Raw genomic sequence first — 25636 nt, 5'->3', positions numbered from 1 at the left:
CTATTTACTGCATTGTAATTGTTGTTTCACTACTATTACACTATTAAAAAAAAAACTAAAAAAAAAAAGTCTTGAGTCCCAAATACAAAATATAAGTGCATGAACATGATCCCAAATGTGATATTGATTGTGCACCACACTCTAAAATAAAGTAGGTCATCATTATTACTAGGGCTATAACGATACACCAAACCCACGATTCGGTTCGTATCACAATATTTGACCCACGATTCGGTTCATATCACGATTTTTTTTTCGTGGGGGGTGGGAAAAAAAGATTTTTAAAACTATATATTTTTATTAAATAACATTTAATTTTTATAAACTGAACATCAAAGAACAAAATTAACTATCCAAATTATTAACAATATAAATAGCCATATATAAAATAAATAAATAGCCAAAGCTATAACACTTCTGTTTTCTTTGTAACAAAATACTGTTGAAAAACCAAACAGAACTAAACTCCATTGTGGAGATGATTCAAGCATGTTGAAAATTCTTTTTCAATCAAGTTTTCTTACATTGAAAAAGTAAATTAAATGGCTGCTGTTTCACACTGAGATAACTGAGGTTTAATGCCTGTGCTGCAAACCACAAATCAAGTAAACATTAAACAAATTATTTCTCTTAAGAAAACCAAACTCGTTTGATTTAAGGGAGCTGAAAATTCTTCAGAAACACCATCATGTCAACATTGCAGTGAAAAAACGTGACAACTTTCCTTACTCTGCAGAGGAGTCGGGACATCTGGTGAACGCCCATCCCTCTCTAACAGTGTGAGCAAAGCATCGTTCGACAGCATTGGCAATGTTTCTGCCGTTGTTGTTGTCAAGCGGGGTTAAGTTGGTTTTGTTTTTGATATTCCTGACACATTTAGATGGTCCCTTACTAAGAGCTTTGCGTGAGCTCTCCTGGCTAAACGCTTATTGCGAGGGCTTAAACGGAGCAGTGCTCGTAATGTCGAACGAAAAAAAAATGTTTCCTCACGTTCTTCTTCAACTAGCTCAACTTTTGCAGGCAGGCGTGACATTATTGGAAGTCACAGGGTGTGTTGCGATTCTCCCTTATCACACTTATCATTTCGGTTTCATATCGCGTATTGTTACAGCCCTAATTATTACCCAATATTGAGTCAAACTAGGACAAATCCAAGCGTTCATTAGGACAGTCTTCATAAAGAATTTTTGTTATGCAATATACGGTCCCAGAAATTGTTGCGATAAGCAATATATTACTGTAATTTTGAGATCATTTCATGTCACTGATTATATGATTACTTAACAGCTTATGCAAATAGCCATAAACACTAGGGATGCTCCGATCAGTATTTTTGCAGCCGATACAGAGCACAGATACAGAGCACATGCTTCAATCTTATAATTATTAAGCTTATATATAATAATATAACACAGAGATAAAAATTGGTTTGAAAAAGTACAAACAATGCAATTTGGAAACATTGCTGACTACTGTTTGTTGCAATAAATATATTACAAGAAGTATTAACTATTCAAACCCCTGTGATTGGTTTATGAGATTGGCCAGATTGGCAAGTAGCGATCGAGTCATTAAATGTGATTAACGGCCGATACAGATCTTCTGCTGATCGATCAGTAAATGTCCAATCATTAACTTTGACATCGGTGAGGTAAAATGTAAATGTCCATGTAAAATGGCTTTAACGTTATTTGTGAATTTGTGAATATATATTTACATTTACATTTAGTCATTTAGTAGACGCTTTTGTCCAAAGCGACTTACAAATGAGGACAAGGAAGCAATTTACACAACTATAAGAGCAACAATGAATAAGTGCTGTAGGCAAGTTTCAGGTGTGTAAAGTCTAAGAAGGAAAGTGTTAGTAAATTTTTTTATTTTTTTTTTTGAGTACAGTTAGTGGTATATCCACAGAGAGGCAATTGCAGATTAGGAAGTGAAGTGGAGACTAAATAGTTGAGTTTTTAGCGAGTGACTCTGCCGTTCTGATGCAGTTAGGGAGTTCATTCCACCAACTGGGCAGATTGAATGCGAGCGTTCGAGAAAGTGATTTTTTCCCTCTTTGGGATGAAACCATGAGGTGACGTTCATTCACAGAACGCAAGTTTCTATAGGACACATTCATCTGCAGAAGTGAGAGCAGATAAGAAGGAGCAAGGCCAGAAGTCGCTTTGTAAGCAAACATCAGAGCTTTGAATTTGATGCGAGCAGCAACTGGCAGCCAGTGCAAACGGATGAGCAGCTGAGTGACATGAGCTCTTTTAGGTTCATTAAAGACCCCTCGTGCTGCTGCATTCTGGAGCAGTTGAAGAGGCTTGATAGAGTTAGCTGGAAGTCCCGCTAATAGAGAGTTGCAGTAATCCAGTTTGGAGAGAACAAGAGCTTGAGCAAGGAGTTGAGCTGCATGTTCAGATAGAAAGGGTCGGATCTTTCTGATGTTACAGAGTGCGAATCTGCACGATCGAGCAGTTCTAGAAATGTGGTCAGAGAAGAATATTGCAACACCAAAAATTATTGACAAATAATTATGTACAAATATTGCACAATGAATCGATATATTGATTATCGTGACAGGCATAGCGTTCAATTAAATTTTCTACATGTTTAAACCAAAAGTTGGGTTTTGTCCATATTTGACCCAACATGGTGGGTTACAACAACTCGGCTTGTTTTGAGATTGGACTGTAAAAAGTGATTGTTTACTTTACGTAAAAAAGTGATAGTTATGTACATACACTCTACACTCACACACATTTTTTTAAGTACAGTACACCTGTCCAATGGCTCGTTAACAATAATTTCTAATCAGCCACATGGTAGCAACTTGATGCATTTAGACATCTCAGACTGGTATCTTGAACATGACACTGTACTGAAATGGCCTCCACAGTCACCAGAACTCAATCCAATAGAGCACCTTTGGGATGTGGATGTATGATTCACATCATGGATGTGCAGCTGATAAATCTGCAGCAACTGTGTGATGCTATCATGTCAATATGGAGCAAAATCTCTGAGGAATATCTCCAGTATCTTGTTAAATTTATGCCACAGAGGATTAAGGCAGTGCTGAAGGCAAAAGGGGGCCCAACCTGGTACTAGTAAGGTATACCTAATAAAGTGGCCTGTGAGTGTAGTAAAAAAAAAAAAAATTAAGGCAGAAGGTTTACTTACTTTAAGTTAAGTCAACTAATAATTTTAAAAGCAACAGGTCTGCTCATTATTTTGAGTAAAGTCAATTCATAATTTTTCAGAGTGCACAGTTTAACAAATGTTAACACTTCATTTTAGACACAAAGTACAAATTTTTTCATATGTCTAAAAATTAGGGATGCACTGATACCAGTATAGGGTATCGGGTCGATACTTGGTTAAAATACTCGAATCATACATACATACATACATCGTATCATACTTGGTATCATACAAAGGTCGATACCAAGAAATCACCACATTGATTTATGTGGCGTCTACGTATCGATGTCTGGATGACAGCGAGAGAGAGATGAGATCAGACCTCAGATTTGATGTGTGGCCGCACGTCACAGTTCCTTTACTGCATTTTTTGATAATTAGCTCATCTAAATTAACTTTTCATTCGCTTAAAAGCCCAAATATTGCCAGACAGATAAGCAATCTTTCGGTTTTGGAAGAGAGCAGCTTTAGTGATAAAAGACGCACACACACAGGATACACTCATGTCGGCCTAATCATTATTGATTTTTACACATTAAACGCATAATAATTAAGTAGAAAAATAGAACAGCTGAACTTCGGATAAAGTGATCACTGCGCTTGCCATTCTCTGCAGTTAGCTTTTCAATGGCGCGGCATTGCTAAATCACTTCTGTTATAATGCAAAATAAGATTATTTATTAATTATTAATAAACATTGTGAGATGATGGTCGCGTGATTTTTAAAATGAGAATATGCGTTGCGTATTTATGGATATTGATCTCATCTACCCGCGACCCACCCATAATTAAACATCACGGCAGGACTCACGGCAGGTTTAACGGCAGGACTCATGAATGTGAAATAATCCTGCATTACAGGGTTTTATGCGTCCCCAATATGCAATGTCAAGAGAGTGACTCCATAAGGTAACATACACTGCACACACTTTGTATAATGTGTGAAGTCGTGGACGCATGTCAGCGCAACGGTAACTAGTCCTTTAAATGACCATGCTTAATCGTTAATAGATAAGGTCTATTGATTCGCAGGGTTATCAATAAAAGGTGTGTATTTTTGGCTTGGAACAGCCTCCATTAAAGATTTTTGTGTTCATCCTTGCTACAGGCAAAAAAAATAAATAATAATAATGAATTGCACTTTAATTGAAACCAAATCTATTAAGTATCGGTACTCTGTATCGGCGAGTACACAAATTAAGATACTTGTATCGGTTTGTATCGGTGCATTTTTTTATGTTATTTTATTTTTACATTTTGCAACTTTTCACAACTTTATAATAATATTCATAAGAGCTAGGTAAATACTAAAATTAATGTGAGGTGTCTGTATTGTATTGATTTGATTGATTACTTGGTTTTTTATGGTGTTGTGATTTTCATTTTGCATATGCGGACCCCTTTAAAAAAATGAGACATTTTCCTTAAGGGGTTTTTTACTAATGAATACAATTTGTTGCAATATTTGTTTTGCTTTTGAACAAATATAATTGCCAAACAAAGCCAAAGAAGAAGATCTGTGCATCTCGGAGCAACACTTGCACTGTTTCTTTCTATTCCCCATTTCAAAGCAAATCACGTTTCTTCAGTTTTAAGCATTTCCTGCATTGCTTCAACAAAATTACCTACAATAATGCAGAAAAAAGCCTGTATTTCTCCATTCCTGCCATGCTTTTGAAGCTTAATGAGAATATAATGAGCTAAAGTATGGCAAAAGGGACACTTTATTTACTGAAAACTGTTATTTCCTGGGATATTACATAAGGCTTTCTCATGCATTTTGTTTGCAGTTGTTTTCTGAGAAGGCCTTTCCTCTCTGGCCTCAGAGAAAACGCCCCTGGTTTCTATTTTAGATGAAAATAAACTCGTCATCCTGTAATGCACAAGGACTTTATGCTATTAGTCAAGTGTTCTGAGAGGATACACCGGAAAACGGCACAGTTAGTCACGTTGCCGGTCAAGCGGGAAGTCCTTGAAGCGTGCTAATCTCTTTAAACGCTCACAGGATGAATAGTTGAACAGCGTCATGTTTTGACATCCGAAATTGCTGTACAAGCAAAAAAGCATCTCAAAACACAGTTGAAGCCAAAATATTAGCACTTATATATATTTTTGGAGAAAGTCTTATTTCTTTTAGTTTGGATGCAGTGAAAGCAGTTTTACATTTTTAAAACCAATTTAAACCCAATATTATTAGCCCCCCTTCATTAAGTGATACACTCACCGGCCACTTTATTAGGTACACCTGTTAACTGCTTGTTAACGCAAATTTCTAATCCGCCAATCGCATAGCAGCAACTCGATGCATTTAGGCATGTAGACATGGTCAAGACGATCTGCTGCAGTTCAAACTGAGCATCAGTATGGGGAAGAAAGCTGATTTAAGTGCCTTTGAAAGTGGCATGGTTGTTGTGTCAGACGGGCTGGTCTGAGTGTTTAAGAAACTGCTGATCTACTGGGATTATCACGCACAACAATCTCTAGGGTTTACAGAGAATGGTCTGAAAAAGAGAAAATATCCAGTGAGCGGCAGTTCTGTGGGCGCAAGTGCCTTGTTGATGCCAGAGGAGAATGGTCAGACTGGTTCCAGCTGATAGAAAGGCAACAGCAACTTAAATAACCACTCGATACAACCGAGGTCTGCAGAAGAGCATCTCTGAACGCACAACACATCCAACCTTGAGGCATATGGTCTACAGCAGCAGAAGACCACACCGGGTGCCACTCCTGTCAGCTAAGAACAGGAAACTGATTTTACAATTCACACAGGCTCAACAAAACTAAACAATAGGAGATTGGAGAAACGTTGCCTGATCTGATGAGTCTCCATTTCTGCTGCCACATTCAGATGCTCGGCTCAGAATTTGAAGTCAACAACTTGAATGTGGACGACAACAACATGGATCCATCCTGCCTTGTATCAACGGTTCAGGCTGGTGGTGGTGGTGTAATGGTGTGGGGGATATTTTCACAGTGTACCCATCTTCTGATGCCTACTTCCAGTTAACCTAATTACCCTTATTTTGCACTTTAAGCTGAATACAAGCATCTTGCAACGTAACTAAATATGTACTGTCCAAATATAGAAATATGATACATGACAATATATGCAAATTGCATACTGTATATGACAGACAAGTTCATACTTACTATTTTACATAAATAAAACATAATATATGCAACATATTTTGCAAAAAAATTGTCACAAACGATGGTACTGTTCAGGGCCTTTCAAATAAATTACATATAATTACATAGATATGTCATATGTTGGCGAAGCAGTGGCGCAGTAGGTAGTGCTGTCACCTCACAGCAAGAAGGTCGCTGGTTCGAGCCTCGGCTCAGTTGGCGTTTCTGTGTGGAGTTTGCATGTTCTCCCTGCCTTCGCGTGGGTTTCCTCCGGGTGCTCCGGTTTCCCCCACAGTCCAAAGACATGCGGTACAGGTGAATTGGGTAGGCTAAATTATCCGTAGTGTGTGAGTGTGTGTGTGAATGTATGTGTGGATGTTTCCCAGAGATGGGTTGCGGCTGGAAGGGCATCCGCTGCGTAAAAACTTGCTGGATAAGTTGGCGGTTCATTCCGCTGTGGCGACCCCAGATTAATAAAGGGACTAAGCCGACAAGAAAATGAATGAATGAATGTCATATGTTCATATATAGCCATTTATAAAATTAATGGCTAACATATCTGAACATACATATTTTTTGCAATATTTTGAAATACATGTTTCATACATGGATTAATTTGTATATGTGAAATCCAAATATGACCTTGTCATTTGCATGCAGTGCTTTGCCATATATCAGATTCTATGTGGGTCATCAAGAGTGGATCTCCGTCACGGGAGCATCAGAGAAATAACCTCTTACAGTACGTTAGTAACATTGTGTTTATAGAACGTCAGACATGTCATCATTCGTATAAGCTTGTACCTACCTATCATGTTATCACTTGTGCCTGCCATCTGAATGATTTGTTGTTTTATCTCTGTTTCATAATGTTGGTGTTTTTAGTTTATTATCTTCATATACATTTTATTTATTAAGATCTACTTAACTATGTCTATTTTAGTGCTTCTAATTAGGGAAGTCTGATCAGGTTTTTTTGCCCTTGAGTCAGAGTCATTTGATTTCGAGTATTTACCAATATCGAAACCCGATCCGATACTTCTATAATACATAAAGAAATAATAATGAAGAAACAGATCCAGGATGTTCCTTATTTTTTATTTAATTTACCTTAATTTAACATTCAACAACTCTGTTAACAAACAGAGCACTTCTGTGAGGAAGCTTAAACCAGAGGTTCTCAAAGTGGGGGTCGGGACCCCCCGAGGGTTCGCGGGACAATGAAGGGGGGGGGGGGGGGGTTTGCCTGGTGATTTTCAAAAATCAATTAATTTTTATTAAACCTTAAGACTTACTGTATTTTATCAATAACCTACTGATGAGAAAAAATAGTCGTTTATAGTTACTATAAACTATATAATTACTATAGTAGCTTATAGTTACTAGTTCTATTGGATTGCGACTTCTCGGGTAATTACATTATACTAAAGACACAGCAATACTGTCAGATGCAGCAGATTTTGTAACACCAGGTTAAACTTTCTAGCCCATTTACAGCACTGACATACATAAAAAAACACAAAGAATAGACTTGGGTCTATTGAGGTGTGTGCGTCATTGCATACAAGGTTTCTGTATTTATAACCACCACCTCAGAGAACATTGGGGGTCACGAGTCACTGGCATTCTCATTTTGGGGGTCGCGGGCTGAAAAGTTTGGGAACCCCTGGCTTAAACAATTAGGTAATACATAACATCAATTCTTCACTTTTAGACTTGCAACAGTAAGTATAAAAGAAATCAAATATACAAACAAATAACTCCTCAACTTAAAATACCCGGCAGGCAATCGCAAGTTTACATATCTCACAGTTTGCTATGGCAATGTTGTCATCATCAACTCTATAATGCCTCCAGACAGCAGACATATACTCGCACTTTGCGCTTCAAGCTGCTGCTGTGTTCTACTATGTCGCCATTTAACCAATAGCGTCTCTGCAAGGAAGTGATGTCATGCCACAAGCATTGCTGTTTCTGTGTAAAGTCAGGAAAGAGGTCTAAGTCTGTGCCTACATTTTCGAGTCCTGATCCAGAGGTCCAATTCCAATCCAGTCTGAAACCGAGTGATCGGATATGGACATACTTACTTCTGAATTATGCTTGATTGATTGTATAGTTTTAGTATTGTTGGTCCCTGACCAATTAAACTAATAAATAAATACAAATAAAGATTTAATTAAGAAATGCTTATTAAAACTATTATGTTTAAAAGTGCATTCATCTCTGTTAAAGAGCACAGGGGAAACTGTTTTAATAATTAAAGTTTTAAAGGAAGGGGAATAACTTTGAATTCAACTCTACATCTACGTGCTTTCACATTAGCACTTTTGGTCCGCACCTGGGTTTGTTTGATGTCAGAGTACGGTACGTTTAGCTAGTGTGAACGTGTCTTCTGAACTCGGGTGCATACCCACGAACTGTACCTGAGTCCGCCTGAAAGAGGTGGTCTGGGGTACGGTTCACACGAACTCTGGTCCGGTTCACTTCTTGTATGAATGCAATCGTACCAAATAGTAAACCACCAACAGTACAGCAAACTTCAGTTTTCATAACGTTCATTCGTGTGTGTGTGTGTGTGTGTGTGTGTCTGTGTATCACGTACTGTACCTTGATGACAAGCGGGACTGAGCCAGGGCAAGCACAGTCTGTTGTCTCTGCTTCTGTAGACATGGTGTGATGTTCTGAATGTTTATACTATTTTTGCGGCAGTTGGACGCGAGTCGCTTTCTTTATGTCCAAAACCAAAAGATTCAGTAAAAGCCGAACGAGCGCAATGTGCGTACGTCTTTCCATTTTGCTGATTTGCTATGTGTCCGTCACCTACAGTAGCAACAGCCGTACACACAACAGCAGCTCGATGACGCAAGCGTACCAGGTTGAGAAGGAAAAAAGACAGTGTGAACACAAACCAACCGAGAAACCGGGGGGACGGGGCAATTGAACTTGGGTACAATCCAGGCAATTAAACCAAGTGTGAAAGCACCCTTAATCAAACAAACATGGCTGCACAGAAAAAAATTATTCACTGGATTTACAATTTTTACATTTTTTTTATTTATAAAATAGCTTAAACTAAGCTGAACATTACTAAAGTGAATGTGTTTGTTTAAATCCAGTCCAATAAATAGTTTGCAACCACCTACCTTACAAAAAATTGATTATGAACTTTTTTTTCAGTGTGCACTTTCCAAGAAAACAGTCGGTTTTCCTCGCCGTGACTTGAGGACAGACCTCAAAAACAAAACAAGGCCACTCATCTGATCCTCGCATTGGAGAAACGGCAGTGCAAACAGGAAATGAGGCACAAACAGGGCCTACAAAAGTGCACAAAGAAGATCTTTGAGGACGCCAAGCCAGTGTTTCCCCTGGCCTGACTGAAACCCACACACTCCCAGAGTGGAACGGCCTTTTCTTAGGAACTCAAAGCCTGTTTGTATCTCACATCTGTTTGACTATTCAGCTCTGCGGGGAGAGACTGGCTTCTTATCAGACCAGCACAGACCCAGTCAGCCTATCATATCCGTGCTGGAAATACGCTGAACTTCCAGTAACCGCCCTGAGCCTGCGAAACATCCCGCTCGCCTGCTAAACATAAACGCGGGCTATGAATAAATGCATAATCCTCTTGAGTGACTAGCAAGGCCTTTCTTCTTTTATCAAGAGGTCAATCTCTTAAGGCTGATTCATGCTTTCGTTTGAGTCCGCAGCGCGAGCCTCCGCTGACTGTGAAGAGCTGTGAAGGCTTTTATACTTTGACACACTCACCGTTGTACTATTATTTATAACAACAGGGGGCGACTCGGAGTAACTATCATGACAAAACAGTGGGAAAGAAATAGTCGGCGAGTGGAGTTGGTAAATTTAACTATATATTAAATGAATCGGCTCTGGATGATATTGAAGGACACTCGTGAAAATGTTTGCTTTTAATACAGTTGTTTAAACTTGGGCTACAATTGATATATCCAAGCTAACAGCGTACTTAATGCAAGAAATGTTTATACAATAAAAATGAAGAATAATTTACTTGACAAGCATTGGACAACCTGTGCACAAATACTCGCATTGACTTTCATCAAACGCTTCAGAAGAAACCTCAAGGACTTCGCATCAGGCAGTTTTTGGGGTTTCTAAAGGTGTTGCACGTGCAAATTCTTGCAGCTCAGGCCAGACTCGGCATCATACCGTTCATCTTCAGATGTGGAGCTGCGAATGAAGTTACAAAGTTGTGTGCTACACCAGCTGAAAAAATGTCACATGCACACAAAGCGAACCTCCGGCAACAACGCGATGACATCACATTCACTGCACGCACTCAAGCGAACTAGCAGATGCGCAGAGTATAAACCAGGATTTAGGGTGCTTTCACATCTAGACGTTGTGTGGGAACCTGGCGTGTTTGCACCCTTAAGGCTGGTTTATACTTCTGCCTCGAGTGATCGCCGTGACCCATGGTGCATGCCTCGCGCGTAGCCATGCATTTATACTTCTGCATGCTGCATCAACAATCCTAACAGTATTACATGTCTTAACAATAAAAATGAAAAAATAAAATTCTTAGATAAAGTTCGAACCCGGGTCGGCGGCATCGTGACGCAACGTGCTGACCACTGGACCACAACAGCTTTTCTCAGTGTAGTGACTCATCTGAGTTACATCATCATTAACTTGCTCATGAGGCTGCAATAAATAGATAAAAAGGGCAGAGCTGCTGCAAAATAATGAATAAAAAGAGTGAGGCAGTGGTTAATTAAATAAATAAATGAAAAAAGTGCGACTGCTGAGAGCCTGGAGCTAGGGACACCGGCCCTCACAGCGAAAAAAACTCACTCGCCCACTGGGAATTCTCCCGGTCCTCCCGATTAGCCAATCCAGGTCTGGGCTCACAGCTGTCAGCACCACCCACACTCGTAACAGTAGTACCACTACCAAGCTGAGCCAAAACAATCTGTCAGAGATCGCCCGAACACTAAAGCAGTTATGAATATATATGCACTGTCAGAACATTAATCATGATTGATCGCTTTCAAAATAAAAGACTATATTATATTTGATTGTACTTTGCATATTTAGTTTATTTAGATATATACAGGGCTCGAAATTAACTTTCTTACTTGGTAGCACCGGTGCTCCCAACCTGAAATATTTAGGAGCACCAGAAAAAAATTAGGAGCATCCACCAAAAATGAATGATATATTTGACAAGTTGTATATTAAGGGATTTATTGTATTTAAAAATAACATCAATTGGGACTAACAAAACCCAGAAACAACTATCTAACAAATGCTGTGATGACTTAATATTTGTGCAATAATTCCAAAATGAATGTTGAATAATTATAAAATATTAATGATGATGATGATGACAATAATACTAATAATGAATTATATTTCTCATCATCATGATGCCTTGAATGTGCTTTAATGCAAGTTATCTGCTATATAAAGTCCTACTGTTACTTTATGAAAAATGAAAAATAAATTGATGGTTTGCATCAAACACAAATGAAGCATTGTAGTAAGAAATATTTATTTTGTACTATTGTTTTTATATGCATGCCAATTTAATAAATAATATTTCTGCTACAAAACAAACGAAATAATATAATAAATAATTTAATCCAATGCTTAAAGCTGCAAAGCAGTCATCAGTAATTAAATAGAAAAATAATATAGACCTCAAGAAAGAACGGACAAAAGAAAGGAAGAAAAGTCTCACTTTTAAAAGTTTTGGTTTCGGTTCGTGTCGTTTTAATGCTCAGCCTCGTTATGCGCTGAATTACATTTTTCTGTGTTTGTGGAAAAGCATGCGAGTCAGCCGACCCAATATATGAGGGGGGCAGAGCAGGATTCTCCCGATGCCCACCGGCGCAATACTGTTCTTTGTTATAACCCGCATCAGATCAAACTTAGTAAAGGCAAGCTTCTTTGGCGATGGTGTTTTAGCGGACATTTGCGCTGTTGCAGCCTGCTCACGAGGAAACGTATGAAAAAGTTATGAATTGCCGTGAGATTGTGTTGGCTGAACGCTGTGCATACAACGCATCGAGAGTCAGTATACTTTTCACTCTTCAGCCGTTTGCAATCCCCGCGGTCACAAAAGCTCCCTCCCTGTCATCTGACAGCGGAAAGTCTTGAGTGATTGACGGCTAAAATGAACCAATATAGCGGCAGGGAAGAGCGAATTTACCACGTTTTTAGAAAAAAAAAACAGATCGCACTATAACCATAATATGCAGTCGCACGAATGCTCCCAATATATATTATGAGTCGCATAGCTTAAATTTCGGGCGCATATGCGACTAAAATGGTCGCAATTTCGAGCCCTGTATATATATATATATATATATATATATATATATATATATATATATATATATATATATATATATATATATAAAACAATAAAATGTATAAAAATATATAGAAAAAATATATGCGCATACATACATATATATATATACACACATATATATATTTATACACACACACACACAAATATACATATATATATATACACATATACATATATACATATACATACATACGTACATACATGTATATATATATATATATATATATATATATATATATATATATATAATAAATATGTAAAATGCAAATTTAGTTTTTTACATTTATAAATAAACAATGTTTATACATACTGAGTACACAGATACACAATAGGGCTGCATGATAATGGAAAATGTGCGATATTGCAAAAAAAAAATCTGATAATGTGATATTTTATTTCCTGCGATAAATATACTGATATGAATGCTGTTTCACAGGATAGTCTGAAGTGGTTTTCTAGGGAGTCTAACAGTATTTAGGTTAAACAAGCACAATTAAACAAGCACAATGCAAAAAAAATGCTTTTCTTACTTTGCTTTGCTTTGTCTCATTTCTAGTCCAAATATCAAGAAATCTTGGATCAAGAAAAAAAGTATTGTTTAGTTGTCAACTTTTTTTTTTTTAATTAAGAGTTTATCTGCAGTGGGCCAAGTAAAATCTTGTTTTTGCTTTGAAATGTAGATATTAGGACTTGAAACAAGACACAAATTCTAAGTAGAAAAACGTTTTCTTTTTTGCATAAAATCATAGTAATTCCATATAAATACAATAATTAAATACAATTCTGTAGCTCCCGGTCAACTATAATTCATATTCAACATTGCATATCTTGCAATGTCACTATTGCAGATATGCTAACATTGTGATAACGATATATTGTGAAGGCATAACACACATTGTGTACACAAGCTTTTATTTTGGATGCAATTAATCATGCTGAATCATTTCACAGCTCTACAATATATGTGCATAATCCATTTGAGTGACTTGCAAGCCCTTTTCTTCTTTTATCAAGAGGTGGATCTCTTAGTGTGCTGCTGGTAAATCAAACTTCAGCATTTTGAGATGTACTGCAAGCGGCATGCAGATCATCAAGAAAACAGAAACACTATCTAATCTCATCATCACGATGCACTGATATGACAAGGTCAATGGACACGTTTGCACCGACCTCAGAGTCGCCTGCACTTCAGTGTAACTTTAACATTTTAATTATGACACACATTTGCAGTCATTTGGACTGTGATATTTCAACGTATCAATAAATAATCATTATCGTGATAGTAGTATTTGTAACATCCATACAGCTGGGAAGTGCAATAAATTAAATTACTTTTGTGTGCTGCATACATAGGTTGTTTATCTTAATTTAACCAATCAGATGGGGGCTTTACTATCTTTATCCCCATCTCTCCAGTAGGTGCTGTTAGGTAAAAATAAATAAATACTGAAAACAGGGCAGCATGTTGGCTCAGTGGTAATCACGGTCACCTCACAGCAACAAGGTTGCTGGTTTGAGTCCTGGCTGGGCCAGTTGGCATTGTAAAACGCATGTTGGAATAGTTGGCGGTTCATTCCACAGTGGCGATCCCTGATAAATAAGGGTATGAGCCACAGAAAAACGAACGAATTAATGAATAAAAATAAGTAACTGAAAAATACTCTTGCTGGGAACAAAGAAGAAAACGGCAACAGCCAAAAAAAAAAATCTGAATTTCTGCTGAGGTTACATTTCAGTCATTCGTGGTATTTGTTTTTTATTTTTTAAATTATGGATGTTTCAATAAGTCATTTGTGGTGTTTAAAAAGCCTAAATGTTTGCACCATGACATTGCTTTTCGTTTTTTTAGATTGAATCAGCTTAGAAAAACATTAATACCCTTTTATTTCAGTTTAATCATTACATAAATACATGTTTTATTAAAATTTCCTATGAAATAGCATATTGCAAGCTAGTTATATTGTAAGAAATATCATTATTAACAATATTATTGCATATTTTTCCAATAAAGTGCAGCCCAAGAGCAAAATTCACTGAACCAATTATTTCAAATCACGTTCATTTGAGTTACCTTGTAATTTAAACTAGTGTGGAACACAATTGACTAACTAATCTCAACCTTTTAACTTGGACAACCAGAATTCATTCAATTTCCATTGCCTTGGTCCCTTATTTATCAGGGCTCGCCACAGAGGAATGAACTTCCAACTATTTCAGCATATGTTTTACACAGCGATGCCCATAAATACATGTTTTATTTAAATGTCTAATAAAAGAACAATTTGCAAGCTAGTTATATCGTAAGAAATACCATTATCAACCATAACAATGCATATTTATCCAATATAGAGCAAAATTCACTGAACTAATGATATTAAATCACTTTCATTTGAATTACCTTGTGATTTAAACTAGTCTGGAACACAATTGACTCTTGTGGAGTCAACTAATCTCAACCTGTTAATTTGGACAACCAGAATTCATTCATTCATTTCTTTTTGGCTTATTCTCTTTATTAATCCGGGGTCGCCACAGTGGACTGAATCGCCAACTTTTCCAGCAGATGTTTTATGCAGCAGATGCCCTTCCAGCTGCAACCCAGTACTAGGAAACACCCATACACACTCATTCACTACGACCAATTTAGTTTATTCAATTCCCCTATAGCGCATGTGTTTAGACTGTGAGGGAAACCAGAACACCCGGAGAAAACCTACGCCAACAGGGGGAGAACAAGCCAACTCCACTTAGAAATGTCAACTGGTCCAGCCGGGACTCGAACCCTTTACCTTCTTACTGTGAGGCCACAGTTTTTAACCATTAAGCCACTTTGCAGCCCAACAACCAGAATTTTCTATTATTTAATCGCAGTTAACAACTGCTTTACCAATGCTTACTGTTGTTGACAGAGACTGATCTCAGAACTAGCATTAGCATAATTACGGCTCACTGAGTGAAGCAACAAACACTAAAGATGTTAAAAAATGCCGCCAACACCCAAACATGAGTGCTGCTTTTCTGCAAGGCGGTAACCTCAAAACCTTACTTTCTAAATCTTCAAAGTAAGTGAAGATTGGAAGTGAAGACCTGAAGTCAGAATCAAAAGAGAAAAAACACATTCATATTGGCGTTGTGACACTGAAGAAAATTTCATACCCTTGTAGCCTAAATTCCTAGTTATTACTGCTTCTTTATCATTCTAAATAACGTTTTTGCACATATTTTAATGCATTCCTGCATTAAAACATTAAATACAGTGGTAATTTATAGTAAATAATACAGTATTTTTGAACCATACTATAGTAAAGTATTATACTGTATACATTATACTGTATACTTTGTTTATAGATGCCATAGATATTTACACTAGATATTGCATATCAGAATCAGAATCAGTTTTATTCCCAAGTGTGCTTCACACACATACACAAGGAATTTTTTTGGGCTACAGAAGCTTCCAGTGTACATAAAGTGACGAGTACAACACAAAAAAAATATGGAAAAATAAGAAATATGATCAAATTAAACAGAGATGCAGTTCGTCAAAAAGTCAAAAATATGGACCATGAGCATGCGTCAATAGCACCGCCACTTTTGTACAGTCAATAGCACCGCCACATTTGTAAAGTCAATAGCACCGCCACATTTGTACAGTCAATAGCACCGCCACATTTGTACAGTCAATAGCACCGCCACATTTGTAAAGTCAATAGCACCGCCACATTTGTACAGTCAATAGCACCGCCACATTTGTACAGTGTACAGTGCTCCCAGGACAAATGTCTTTCAACTGTGCTAGTCAAGACTAAAGCCAATCTGATGATGCTGGAATTTAGTGCTGTGTACGGGTGTAGTAACGGGCAAACAAAGAAAGCAAAGCATAAAGGCAGAACATTTCATAGGTAAGAGTTAATTTTTTTACGATTTTGTACGTTGTGCACTTTTGTGCACAAGTATTAGAGCTGTGAACCTTTTACGGATTTTTTTTTACAGTGTGACATTCATTTAACGAAACGAATCGTTCCTTTCGTTAGAATGAGAAGTGAAAGCTTGAGAGGGGTTGTGCTTCAGGACATGGATTAGATCAAATTTACCAGGGAGGGAGGATAATACATTTCCATGCACACAAACACACACTCTTTGTCGGCAATGCCTGTGCGCTCGGTTATCCATTGATGTAGAAAAATGATAAAAAAATTATAATTTTCGTAATTTAAAATAATATTTGCATACTGACCACTGGGAAAACTCCCAATCATAGATATACGTGTATATATTTTTGGCTCTGCATGGCCACATTCTTCCACTGCACCTTGGTCTCACATTCATTTCAAAGGAGTGCTACCCTGTACTAAAATGGCAGCTCTATTGACGCATTTCTTTCAACAGACAACAATAGCATGGTCGACATCTAATGTAAATATCTATGAATGGATGCAACAGAATACAGTAGTATTACCTATAGCAGAGTTTCTCAGCCACACTCCTGGAGGACCGCCAGCTCTGTGCATATTCCATGTCTCCTTAACCAGACACACCTGATTCAGATCATCAGCTCATTAGCAGAGACCCCAGTAATGGGTGTGACAGACAAAGGAGACCTCCAAAACATGCAGTGTTGATGGGCCTCCAAAAACGTGGTTGAGAAACACTGACCTACTGTGAACTGATGAACCATAATAAACACTGGAGTGCGCTTTAGTTTTTACTACAGTAAACTGTGGCGTATTGTATTCATTCTTTTTCTTCTGGGCTTAATCCCTTACCCAGCATATATGTTTTTACGCAGCGGATGCCCTTCCAGCTGCAACCCATCACTGGGAAACATCCCTACAAACGCATTCACACACATACACTACAGACAATTTAGCATACCCAATTCACCTATAGTGCATGTCTTTGGACTTGTGGGGGGAAACCGGAGTATTGTAATATAATATACATCATATAGTTGTAGATAATTAAAGAGCTCGGTCATTATTTTAATACTGTATTACTAAAGCTGTTGTGTTACCATAGCAACTATAAAATTACCACAACAGATTAATTCAAGTAGGCCTACTTTGCTATATAGGGTAAATGCCGAAGAATGCATATATGATATTTAATTTGCCATTAACCTGGGTTAAGCGCTTCCGGCAAATTTAATGCCAATGCAAAATCGGTGCGTTTAAGGTCTGTTTTCTTTAAAAATCAGCGATCTCCACTAGCTGAGTGATATCCGATTTAAAGTGGGTCTCGGATTGTACAAGAAGCACTGCATTGAATTACATTTCCCCCGCCATGTCTTTATAATATGAGCATTTGTTTTACCCCAGTATATTCAATGGAGATTCTGCGCTAACATACCGATTCTGACGGGCACGTGCGAGTAAACGGCTTTTTGTCTCCTTTTACGCTTAAGCAACTAAATAAATGTCAAAGTTTATTTAATTAAATGTATTTTAATGACATTACAACATTGATACTGTAAAAGGAACCATAAAACAATGTAAAAAAAAGTTCACAATAACAGGTCACCGGAAGTGTATCAGTATGGGAAAAACACTAGCTCGGCATATACCCTATTAAGGTTCAAGAACACTATATTTACTAGGGATGCACGATGATGGAAAAAATTGACATTGCAATATTTAGTTTTTCAGCGATATGCATTATTATAATATGAAATATATTTCACCAGATGGATTGAATAACTCTTTTTGTGAAGAATTTGTCATTTTAGAATGTTTGGGATGATTTTATAATGGCGTGCATGAGAATACATTATTAAAGTTCACTTTAATATGGATTTCTAGGGGAGGGAAAGCATACAAGCAAGAGAAATTTGTATATTTTATGCTTGTCTGGTAAGGCTTAATGGCAGTTGGACACAAATATATTTAAAAATCTAAAATTCTTAAAGTGTAAAATGACACTTGGCAGTCTTCATTATAGAAAATGCAGTTTATTTAGTCTTTGATAAAGCAAAATTGATTTTTATGCCTGAATGCTTTAAACATTTAATCTACAAAAGTCTAAATTTGCCATTAACCGACAAGCTCCTGGGCAACAATAGGCTATGCTTGACATTGCAAATATGATTTTTTACCAATTTACAAACATTCATTATCAATCATCACTGCAAAGCCAGAATTAGCAAAAATACTTGTAAATCTGAGCGCATAAAATGTTTCTATCTTGCATGATCTGGTTTGAAGATGTCATTTTCTTAATGCAAAACCTGAAAATAAAACTGAAATCTGACTGGAACAAGTTGCTTTATATGTCTTCAATCGTGCTCTTCGCATATTCATATCTGTTTCTCAAGTATGTGGCCAGAATTTGCCAAAGCCATCTTCAACAACCCAAGCATGAATATATTTGCATTTAATGCTTCCGCCTCGCATGTTCTCAACATGAAAATGTGCAATTTTCTTTATGCAAAATCTAAAAACTAAGGCTGAAAGATTTTAAAACTGCACTTTAAGGACTGTAATTAAAGTCAAACAGGATCTTTACCTTTGTATGATTATGTAACACTCACACTGTGTGGCCAGAATTCTTCATCTGTCAAAGATGAATGATTATATTTCTATCTTGTACATGTTCTCTTCATAAAAATGTGTCATTTTCTTTATGCAACGTCTAAAAATACGACTAAAGTGTGCCTTTTTCATCTCTCAAAGATTTTTAAAACCACACATTAAAAAATGTATAAGGGCTGCAATTAAAATAGGGCTGGGCCATTAAATGATATTTTATCGAAGTGTCAATAATAATGATAAGCTCTGGACTTTTTTACTATATACCAATCTAAGAGCCAATCAACAATGCAACAATGCCAATCTAAAAGTGTGTTGATATTAGAGATTCACTGAATCTTCGGCCACCAAAAATGTATTGACCGAAAATGCTATGGCATTTAATGGACCCTCTAATTTTTGTGGCTTCAGTCATTGTTGGGGTACTATTTTAAATCTGGGAGCATAAGGAATAAAATCATTGTCATAAATATTTTGTACGTAAATAAAATTCACACATCCGTAATTATACATCGTAAAGGAAAACGGAACGTACTCCTAATTTTACGAGGGTACAATTCCAAAATCTGTGATTAGAACAGACACAGATACGACATTTTCTTTGTCTGTTTGTATATGACTGATAAATTTACGATGGGTGTACTTTACAAACACGAAATACAGTTTCATCACGGACACAAAATCCTGATTACGAGTACAAATCAAACAGCCACACTCCACTGTCAAAATTACGTCAGCGCTGTCACAGGCATTAATAAACAAGCGAGAGTCATTCGATCACAACGGTGTGCCTGCTGGGCACTCAGAGCCCCCACACACCGTCTCAGGTAAGAGTTTTCCTATTCCTTCTTTGAGAAATGTCATGTTATAGTTAACATGTTATAGGAACATTAACAACTTATATTGAAATGTATATCGCTATCAATCAATATGGAAAATAATTATCGGGATGACATTTTTTTCCATATCGACCAGCCATAAATTAAATAATTTTTTAAAATCCATTTTAGGATTATGCAGCATCTTCACTGTTTGACCAAAATTAGCAAACATCTATCTTGAAAAACTGTTCAATCAATGTTTCTATATTGCATTTGCTAATCCTGAAAATGCATCATTTTATTTCTTAATCGTTTATGAAAATAGAGCCGAAAAATGACATAAAAAAACTTTAAAACAGAAATTTTACAAAAAAAAATTCAAATTAAAGGTTCACCTGTTCAAGATTATGTAACATACACAACATGTGGCCACACATCAGTCTCAGCAACCAATGAGTGAATACATTTGTCCCAAACGCTTTTCATCACATGAAAGACTAAACCAGAATTTGCTCAACAACCAATGAATGAATCAATGCAACATTTTCTACATGCAACATCAAAAATAAAGGATTAAGCATGACTTGGACACCACATTCAAAGAGTGCTGGATGATCACAATGACAAAAATGATATGAGAGTCATCTGATATCCTAATAACGATATACATCACAATATATTGCAACATTTCAGCAAATGCAATTTAACAATTAATTTGCTAAATTTAATAAATGCATATGACCTATAAAGGTCTATTTATTTTTATACATTTTAAAGTATATACTCATGATGTGACCATATTTCTCACTTTATTTCGAAATTCAAAGCAAATAATTGATTACAAATCATTAAATAAATATTAATAAAACATAAAACATTCTTCAAAAACTAATGATTACAGGTCGAACATCAAAAAAAACCCAAACACAAATGAAATAAAACTATATGCATTGAATAAAGTGCAAAATGTGAACATTGTACATCCAAGATTGCAACACTCACAATGCTGTTATTCATATTTTTGTCTGCATCTCCATAATGGCGAGTAATATTATGCTCATGTAAATGATGAAAATAAAATTACCATAAACAATGCATTAAATTGCAAAACCACAAAATAAATAATAGAGCATAAAATGAAATGACAGACTTAAACAATTTGTATAATATACATCATCATATTGCACAGCCCTATACATAATATTATGCATGTAAAATAAACATACATTCTCTGAGAGTAGAGGAGGCTTTAATATTGAGGAAAAGTTAGTTTTATATTTGCACATCGGGATTCCTCCTAGATAATACCATTTGAGAAAAGTATTCTTTGCTATTTCTAAATAGGGAAACCATATTATCAGCCGATTAACATCAAACTACAACATTGTTCGCAGTCAATTAAATAGTGTTAATGTTGTTTTGAAGACAGTCATACATGATATTACAAACTGAATATGCAAAGTAGCATGGTAGACAATACAAGGACCTTGTTGCAAGCTGTCACTGAATGAATGTGCGAAACCATCTTTACCTCAATCCAGACAGGTAATGCATATATATATATATATATATATATATATATATATATATATATATATATATATATATATATATATATATATATATATATATATATATATATATATATATTATATATATATATATATATATATATATATATATATATATATATATATATATATAATGCATGCTCTGAGATTATAGAAGGCTTTAATATTGAGATCATTTTGGTTTTATATATATATATATTATATAAAACCATTATATATACCATTATATATACATATATATATTTGTACATTCAGATTCCTCAATAATATAATAAAAGTATTATTTGCTATTTCTAAGTATAGGGAAATCATACTTTCAGCCAATGACTATCATAATACAACATGGTTCACAGTCAATTAAATAGTGATAATGTTTTTTTGAAGTCATTTGTACATGAGATTTCAGACAGAATATGCAAAGTAGCATGACAAATATTATAAGGACCATGTTGCAAGGTGTCATTTAATGAATGTGCAAATATAAAACCAAATTTACATCAATATTCAAGACCGATGGAGGTAAAGTTAATTTTATATCCTTACGTTTAGACTTTTTACCTTAATAATATCATTTAAGAAAGCTATTCTTTGCTATTTCTAAATAGAGAAATCATATTAGCAGCCAATGACTATTAAAAGTACAACACTGTTCGCAGTCAATTAAATAGTGCTAATGTTGTTCTGAAGACATTCATACATGAGATTTCAGTCTGAATATTCAAAGGGGCATGGTAAACAAAATATGAACATCACAAGTTGTCATTAAATGAATGTGCGAAACCAACTTTACCTCAATCTAAGACAGGTAATGCAAGTAAAAAAATACTGAGATTAGAGGAGGCTTTAATATTGAGGTAAAGTTATTTTTATATTTGCACATTCGGATTTGTCCTTGATAATATTATTTAAGAAAACTATTCTTTGCTATTTCTAAATAGGGAAATCATATTAGCAGCCAATGACTATGAAAATACAACATTGTTTGCAGACAATTAAATAGTGCAAATGTTGTTTTGAAGTCATTTATACTTGAGATTTCAGAATGAATATGCAAAGTAGCATGATAAATAATATGAGGACCATGCTGCAAGGTGTCATTTAATGAATGTGCAAATATAAAACCAACTTTACATCAATATTAAAGAGAGATGGAGGTAAAGTTGATTTTATATTCTTACGTTTAGACTTTTTACCTTAATAATATCATTTAAGAAAGCTATTCTTTGCTATTTCTAAATAGAGAAATCATATTAGCAGCCAATGACTATGAAAATAAAACATTGTTTTCAGTCAATTAAATAGTGCAAATGTTGTTTTGAAGTCATTTGTACATGAGATTTCAGAATGAATATGCAAAGTAGCATGATAAATAATATGAGGACCATGTTGCAAGGTGTCATTTAATGAATGTGCAAATATAAAACCAACTTTACATCAATATTAAAGAGAGATGGAGGTAAAGTTGATTTTATATTCTTACGTTTAGACTTTTTACCTTAATAATATCATTTAAGAAAGCTATTCTTTGCTATTTCTAAATAGAGAAATCATATTAGCAGCCAATGACTATTAAAAGTACAACACTGTTCGCAGTCAATTAAATAGTGCTAATGTTGTTCTGAAGTCATTTATAATTGAGATCTATCGAAAGTAGCATGGTAAACAATACAAAGACAATGTCACCAAGTTGTCACTGAATGAAAGTGTGAATATAAACCCAACTTTACCTCAATATCCAAGACAGATGGAGGTAAAGTTAATTTTATATGCTTACGTTTAGACTTTTTGTCCCCTTAATAGTTTGAGAAAACTATTCTTTGCTGTTTCTAAATAGGGAAACTGTATTGGCAGCCAATGACTATCAAAAGTACAACACTCTTTGCAGTCAATTAAATGGTGTTAATGTTGTTCTGAAGTCATTTGTACATGATATCTCAGACTGAATATCCAAAGTAGCATGGTAAATAATATAAGGAGATCACATTTAAGTTGTCACTGAATAAATGTGCGAATATAAAATCAACTTTACCTCAATATTCTAGACAGATGGAGATAAAGTTGATTTTATATTCTTACGTTAAAACTTTTTTCCTTACTAATACAGTTTGAGAAAACTATTCTTTGCCATTTCTAAATAGGGAAACCATATTAGCAGCCAATGACTATCAAAAGTACAACACTGTTTGCAGTCAATTAAATGGTGTTAACGTTGTTTTGAAGTCATTTATACACAAGATTTCAGACTGAATATCCAAAGTAGCATGGTAAACAATACAAGTTCGTCACATTCAAGTTGTCACTGAATGAATGTGCGAATATAAAATCAACTTCACCTCAATCTAAGACAGGTAGTGCATGTAAAAATATAAACATGCATGAGATAAGAGGAGGCTTTAAATAGACTAAGGGTGCATTAATTCAGCACAGTGACTTCTGACCATCACTGCCTGCTGGTAAAGTAGATTAACCACTGAAACCCAACACTACATCAGCGCAGACATGCAGGCACAGCAGCGAATGTATATTCCCAAAATGCAGTGACGTGCGTGAGACACGTAAAAACTTGATCAAATACAGGCCTATTTTTAAACTCGTGGGACGGGTTTGATTGGGAGGAGCAGTGGAGGGTGGGGGGAAAGGTGTGATAAAATTGTGAATGAGAGCCGGTGCTGAAACACAATGAAATTAAACGCCAACACAACAAAACACACACCCATCGGAGGAGAGCGTTTGATTGGAAGAGGACGAAGTGACAGCTATTCTTCATGGATTAGTTTCATGAACTAAAAGTGCTGCTTTTAAGTCGTTCATCAATAATCACAAGTCATTTATTCTAGATATCATTATTATATTAGAATTGACATGTATAGTCTCACTAAAAGTGCTAAACAAACACCTCAGCGAGGGTTAACACTTTAAAGGCCACAATTAGAAACAAAAATACGTATTTTTTTACCTGCTTACGATTATGCGACGTCCTTAAGGTGTGTCCAGAATTGGCAAAAATCATCCTGAATAATCGCAAAATCCACAAACGAGTGTGTTATTTAGTAGTAAATGTTTCTGTCGTGTGTTATCTTGTGTATCCAGGAGGACAAAGTTGTATGTGTGGCTCTACAAACCACAATGACGGACCAAGGCTGTCATTAAGAGTCTCTCTTTGAGGCTTGTTTCAGACAGAATAGTAACGAGTGCGAAATAATAATATAATATTAAAGGAAAGCAGCACAAATCCCGCAGATATAGTCGGCTTGCCCAGCCCGTCTGTTCCGCTCAGTTCATTGATCTGCGGTGACTTCTCCACAAAACTACTCCTCCCACTATGGAAGAAACCACTGCGCTCCTTTCAGAGGGGGGTCGGGAGCGCGTATAAACAACACTTAAACACAAACTGACTCTATGCCCATATGATAATGAATAATGCATGTTGCGCATACATGCATGAATTTACACGCGGTTTGTGCTTTATAAAACACTGCAGTTTTGGAATAATTGTTTTTGACGTTTCGTCAACCCCCCGTTAACTGCTGTTGGTTTCCTTTGGCTCAAATACTTCACATTCCTGAGTGAGGCCATCAGGTTTTTGTGGTTTTACAATTTCATATGTGCTATATGGTGAGATTTAAAATGTGTTTAAAGTGAGCAGATAAAAACTGTGTGTAAAGAGGGTAAACATCAATGCCAGTGATATAGATGTGTGCTAAAAAGATGCATGTGTGGCTGTTATCTAACAACAGGAAGAGCTACAGTAAACTGACTCTCTTCTATGGGTGTAGTAGGAGTAAATCTCACCAAAACATGTTCAGGTCACAGTTAACCCCTTAAAGAAGGGGAAGACTTTTTTAAAGCACAAAATGCAACCCTTTTAGGATCTATAAAGTTTTTTTTTTTTTTTTTGCATTGAAATTATTTTCAGAACGAATGATCACAAGTTTCCATAAAACTTTTTTAATTACAAATATTTGTATTAAATAATATAAAACTAATAGACATTACATGTGAATAATATTAAACCGAATTTAATTCCACATAAACTTAATT

At 35.8% G+C, this 25636-nt stretch overlaps 1 protein-coding gene and 1 long non-coding RNA gene across 10 annotated transcripts in view; one reads left to right on the top strand and one right to left on the bottom strand.

The window, feature by feature from the left end:
- Positions 1–25636, bottom strand: part of rbms1b (RNA binding motif, single stranded interacting protein 1b) — a 172096-nt gene that overhangs the window by 99591 nt on the left and 46869 nt on the right. For 2 of the 8 annotated variants that reach the window (XM_087268582.1, XM_087268586.1), the window contains exon 1: positions 24552–24883. The exons of 4 other annotated variants lie outside the window; for them this stretch is intronic. In XM_087268582.1, the coding sequence (XP_087124708.1) occupies positions 24552–24605 (54 nt within the window). In that variant the 5' untranslated portion in view covers positions 24606–24883. Of the gene's footprint in view, positions 1–9467; positions 10099–24551; positions 24884–25636 lie in introns of those variants that run through there. 2 more of the 8 variants (XM_087268585.1, XM_087268588.1) reach the window with 2 other exon arrangements.
- Positions 12992–24892, top strand: LOC147842455 (uncharacterized). 2 transcript variants are annotated; one of them, XR_015500082.1, is made up of 5 exons: positions 12992–16358; positions 16438–19085; positions 19150–21569; positions 22401–22749; positions 23052–24892. It is a non-coding gene; the product is annotated as an uncharacterized LOC147842455 (long non-coding RNA). The 2 variants fall into 2 exon arrangements; XR_015500083.1 differs by having other exon boundaries at positions 16412–19085.

The sequence above is a fragment of the Danio rerio genome, chromosome 9 (genome assembly GCF_052040795.2).
Source record: "Danio rerio strain M-AB ecotype USA chromosome 9, GRCz13ab, whole genome shotgun sequence".
NCBI classification, from domain to species: Eukaryota; Metazoa; Chordata; class Actinopteri; order Cypriniformes; family Danionidae; genus Danio; species Danio rerio.
This window is presented reverse-complemented; position numbering and strand designations above follow the sequence as displayed.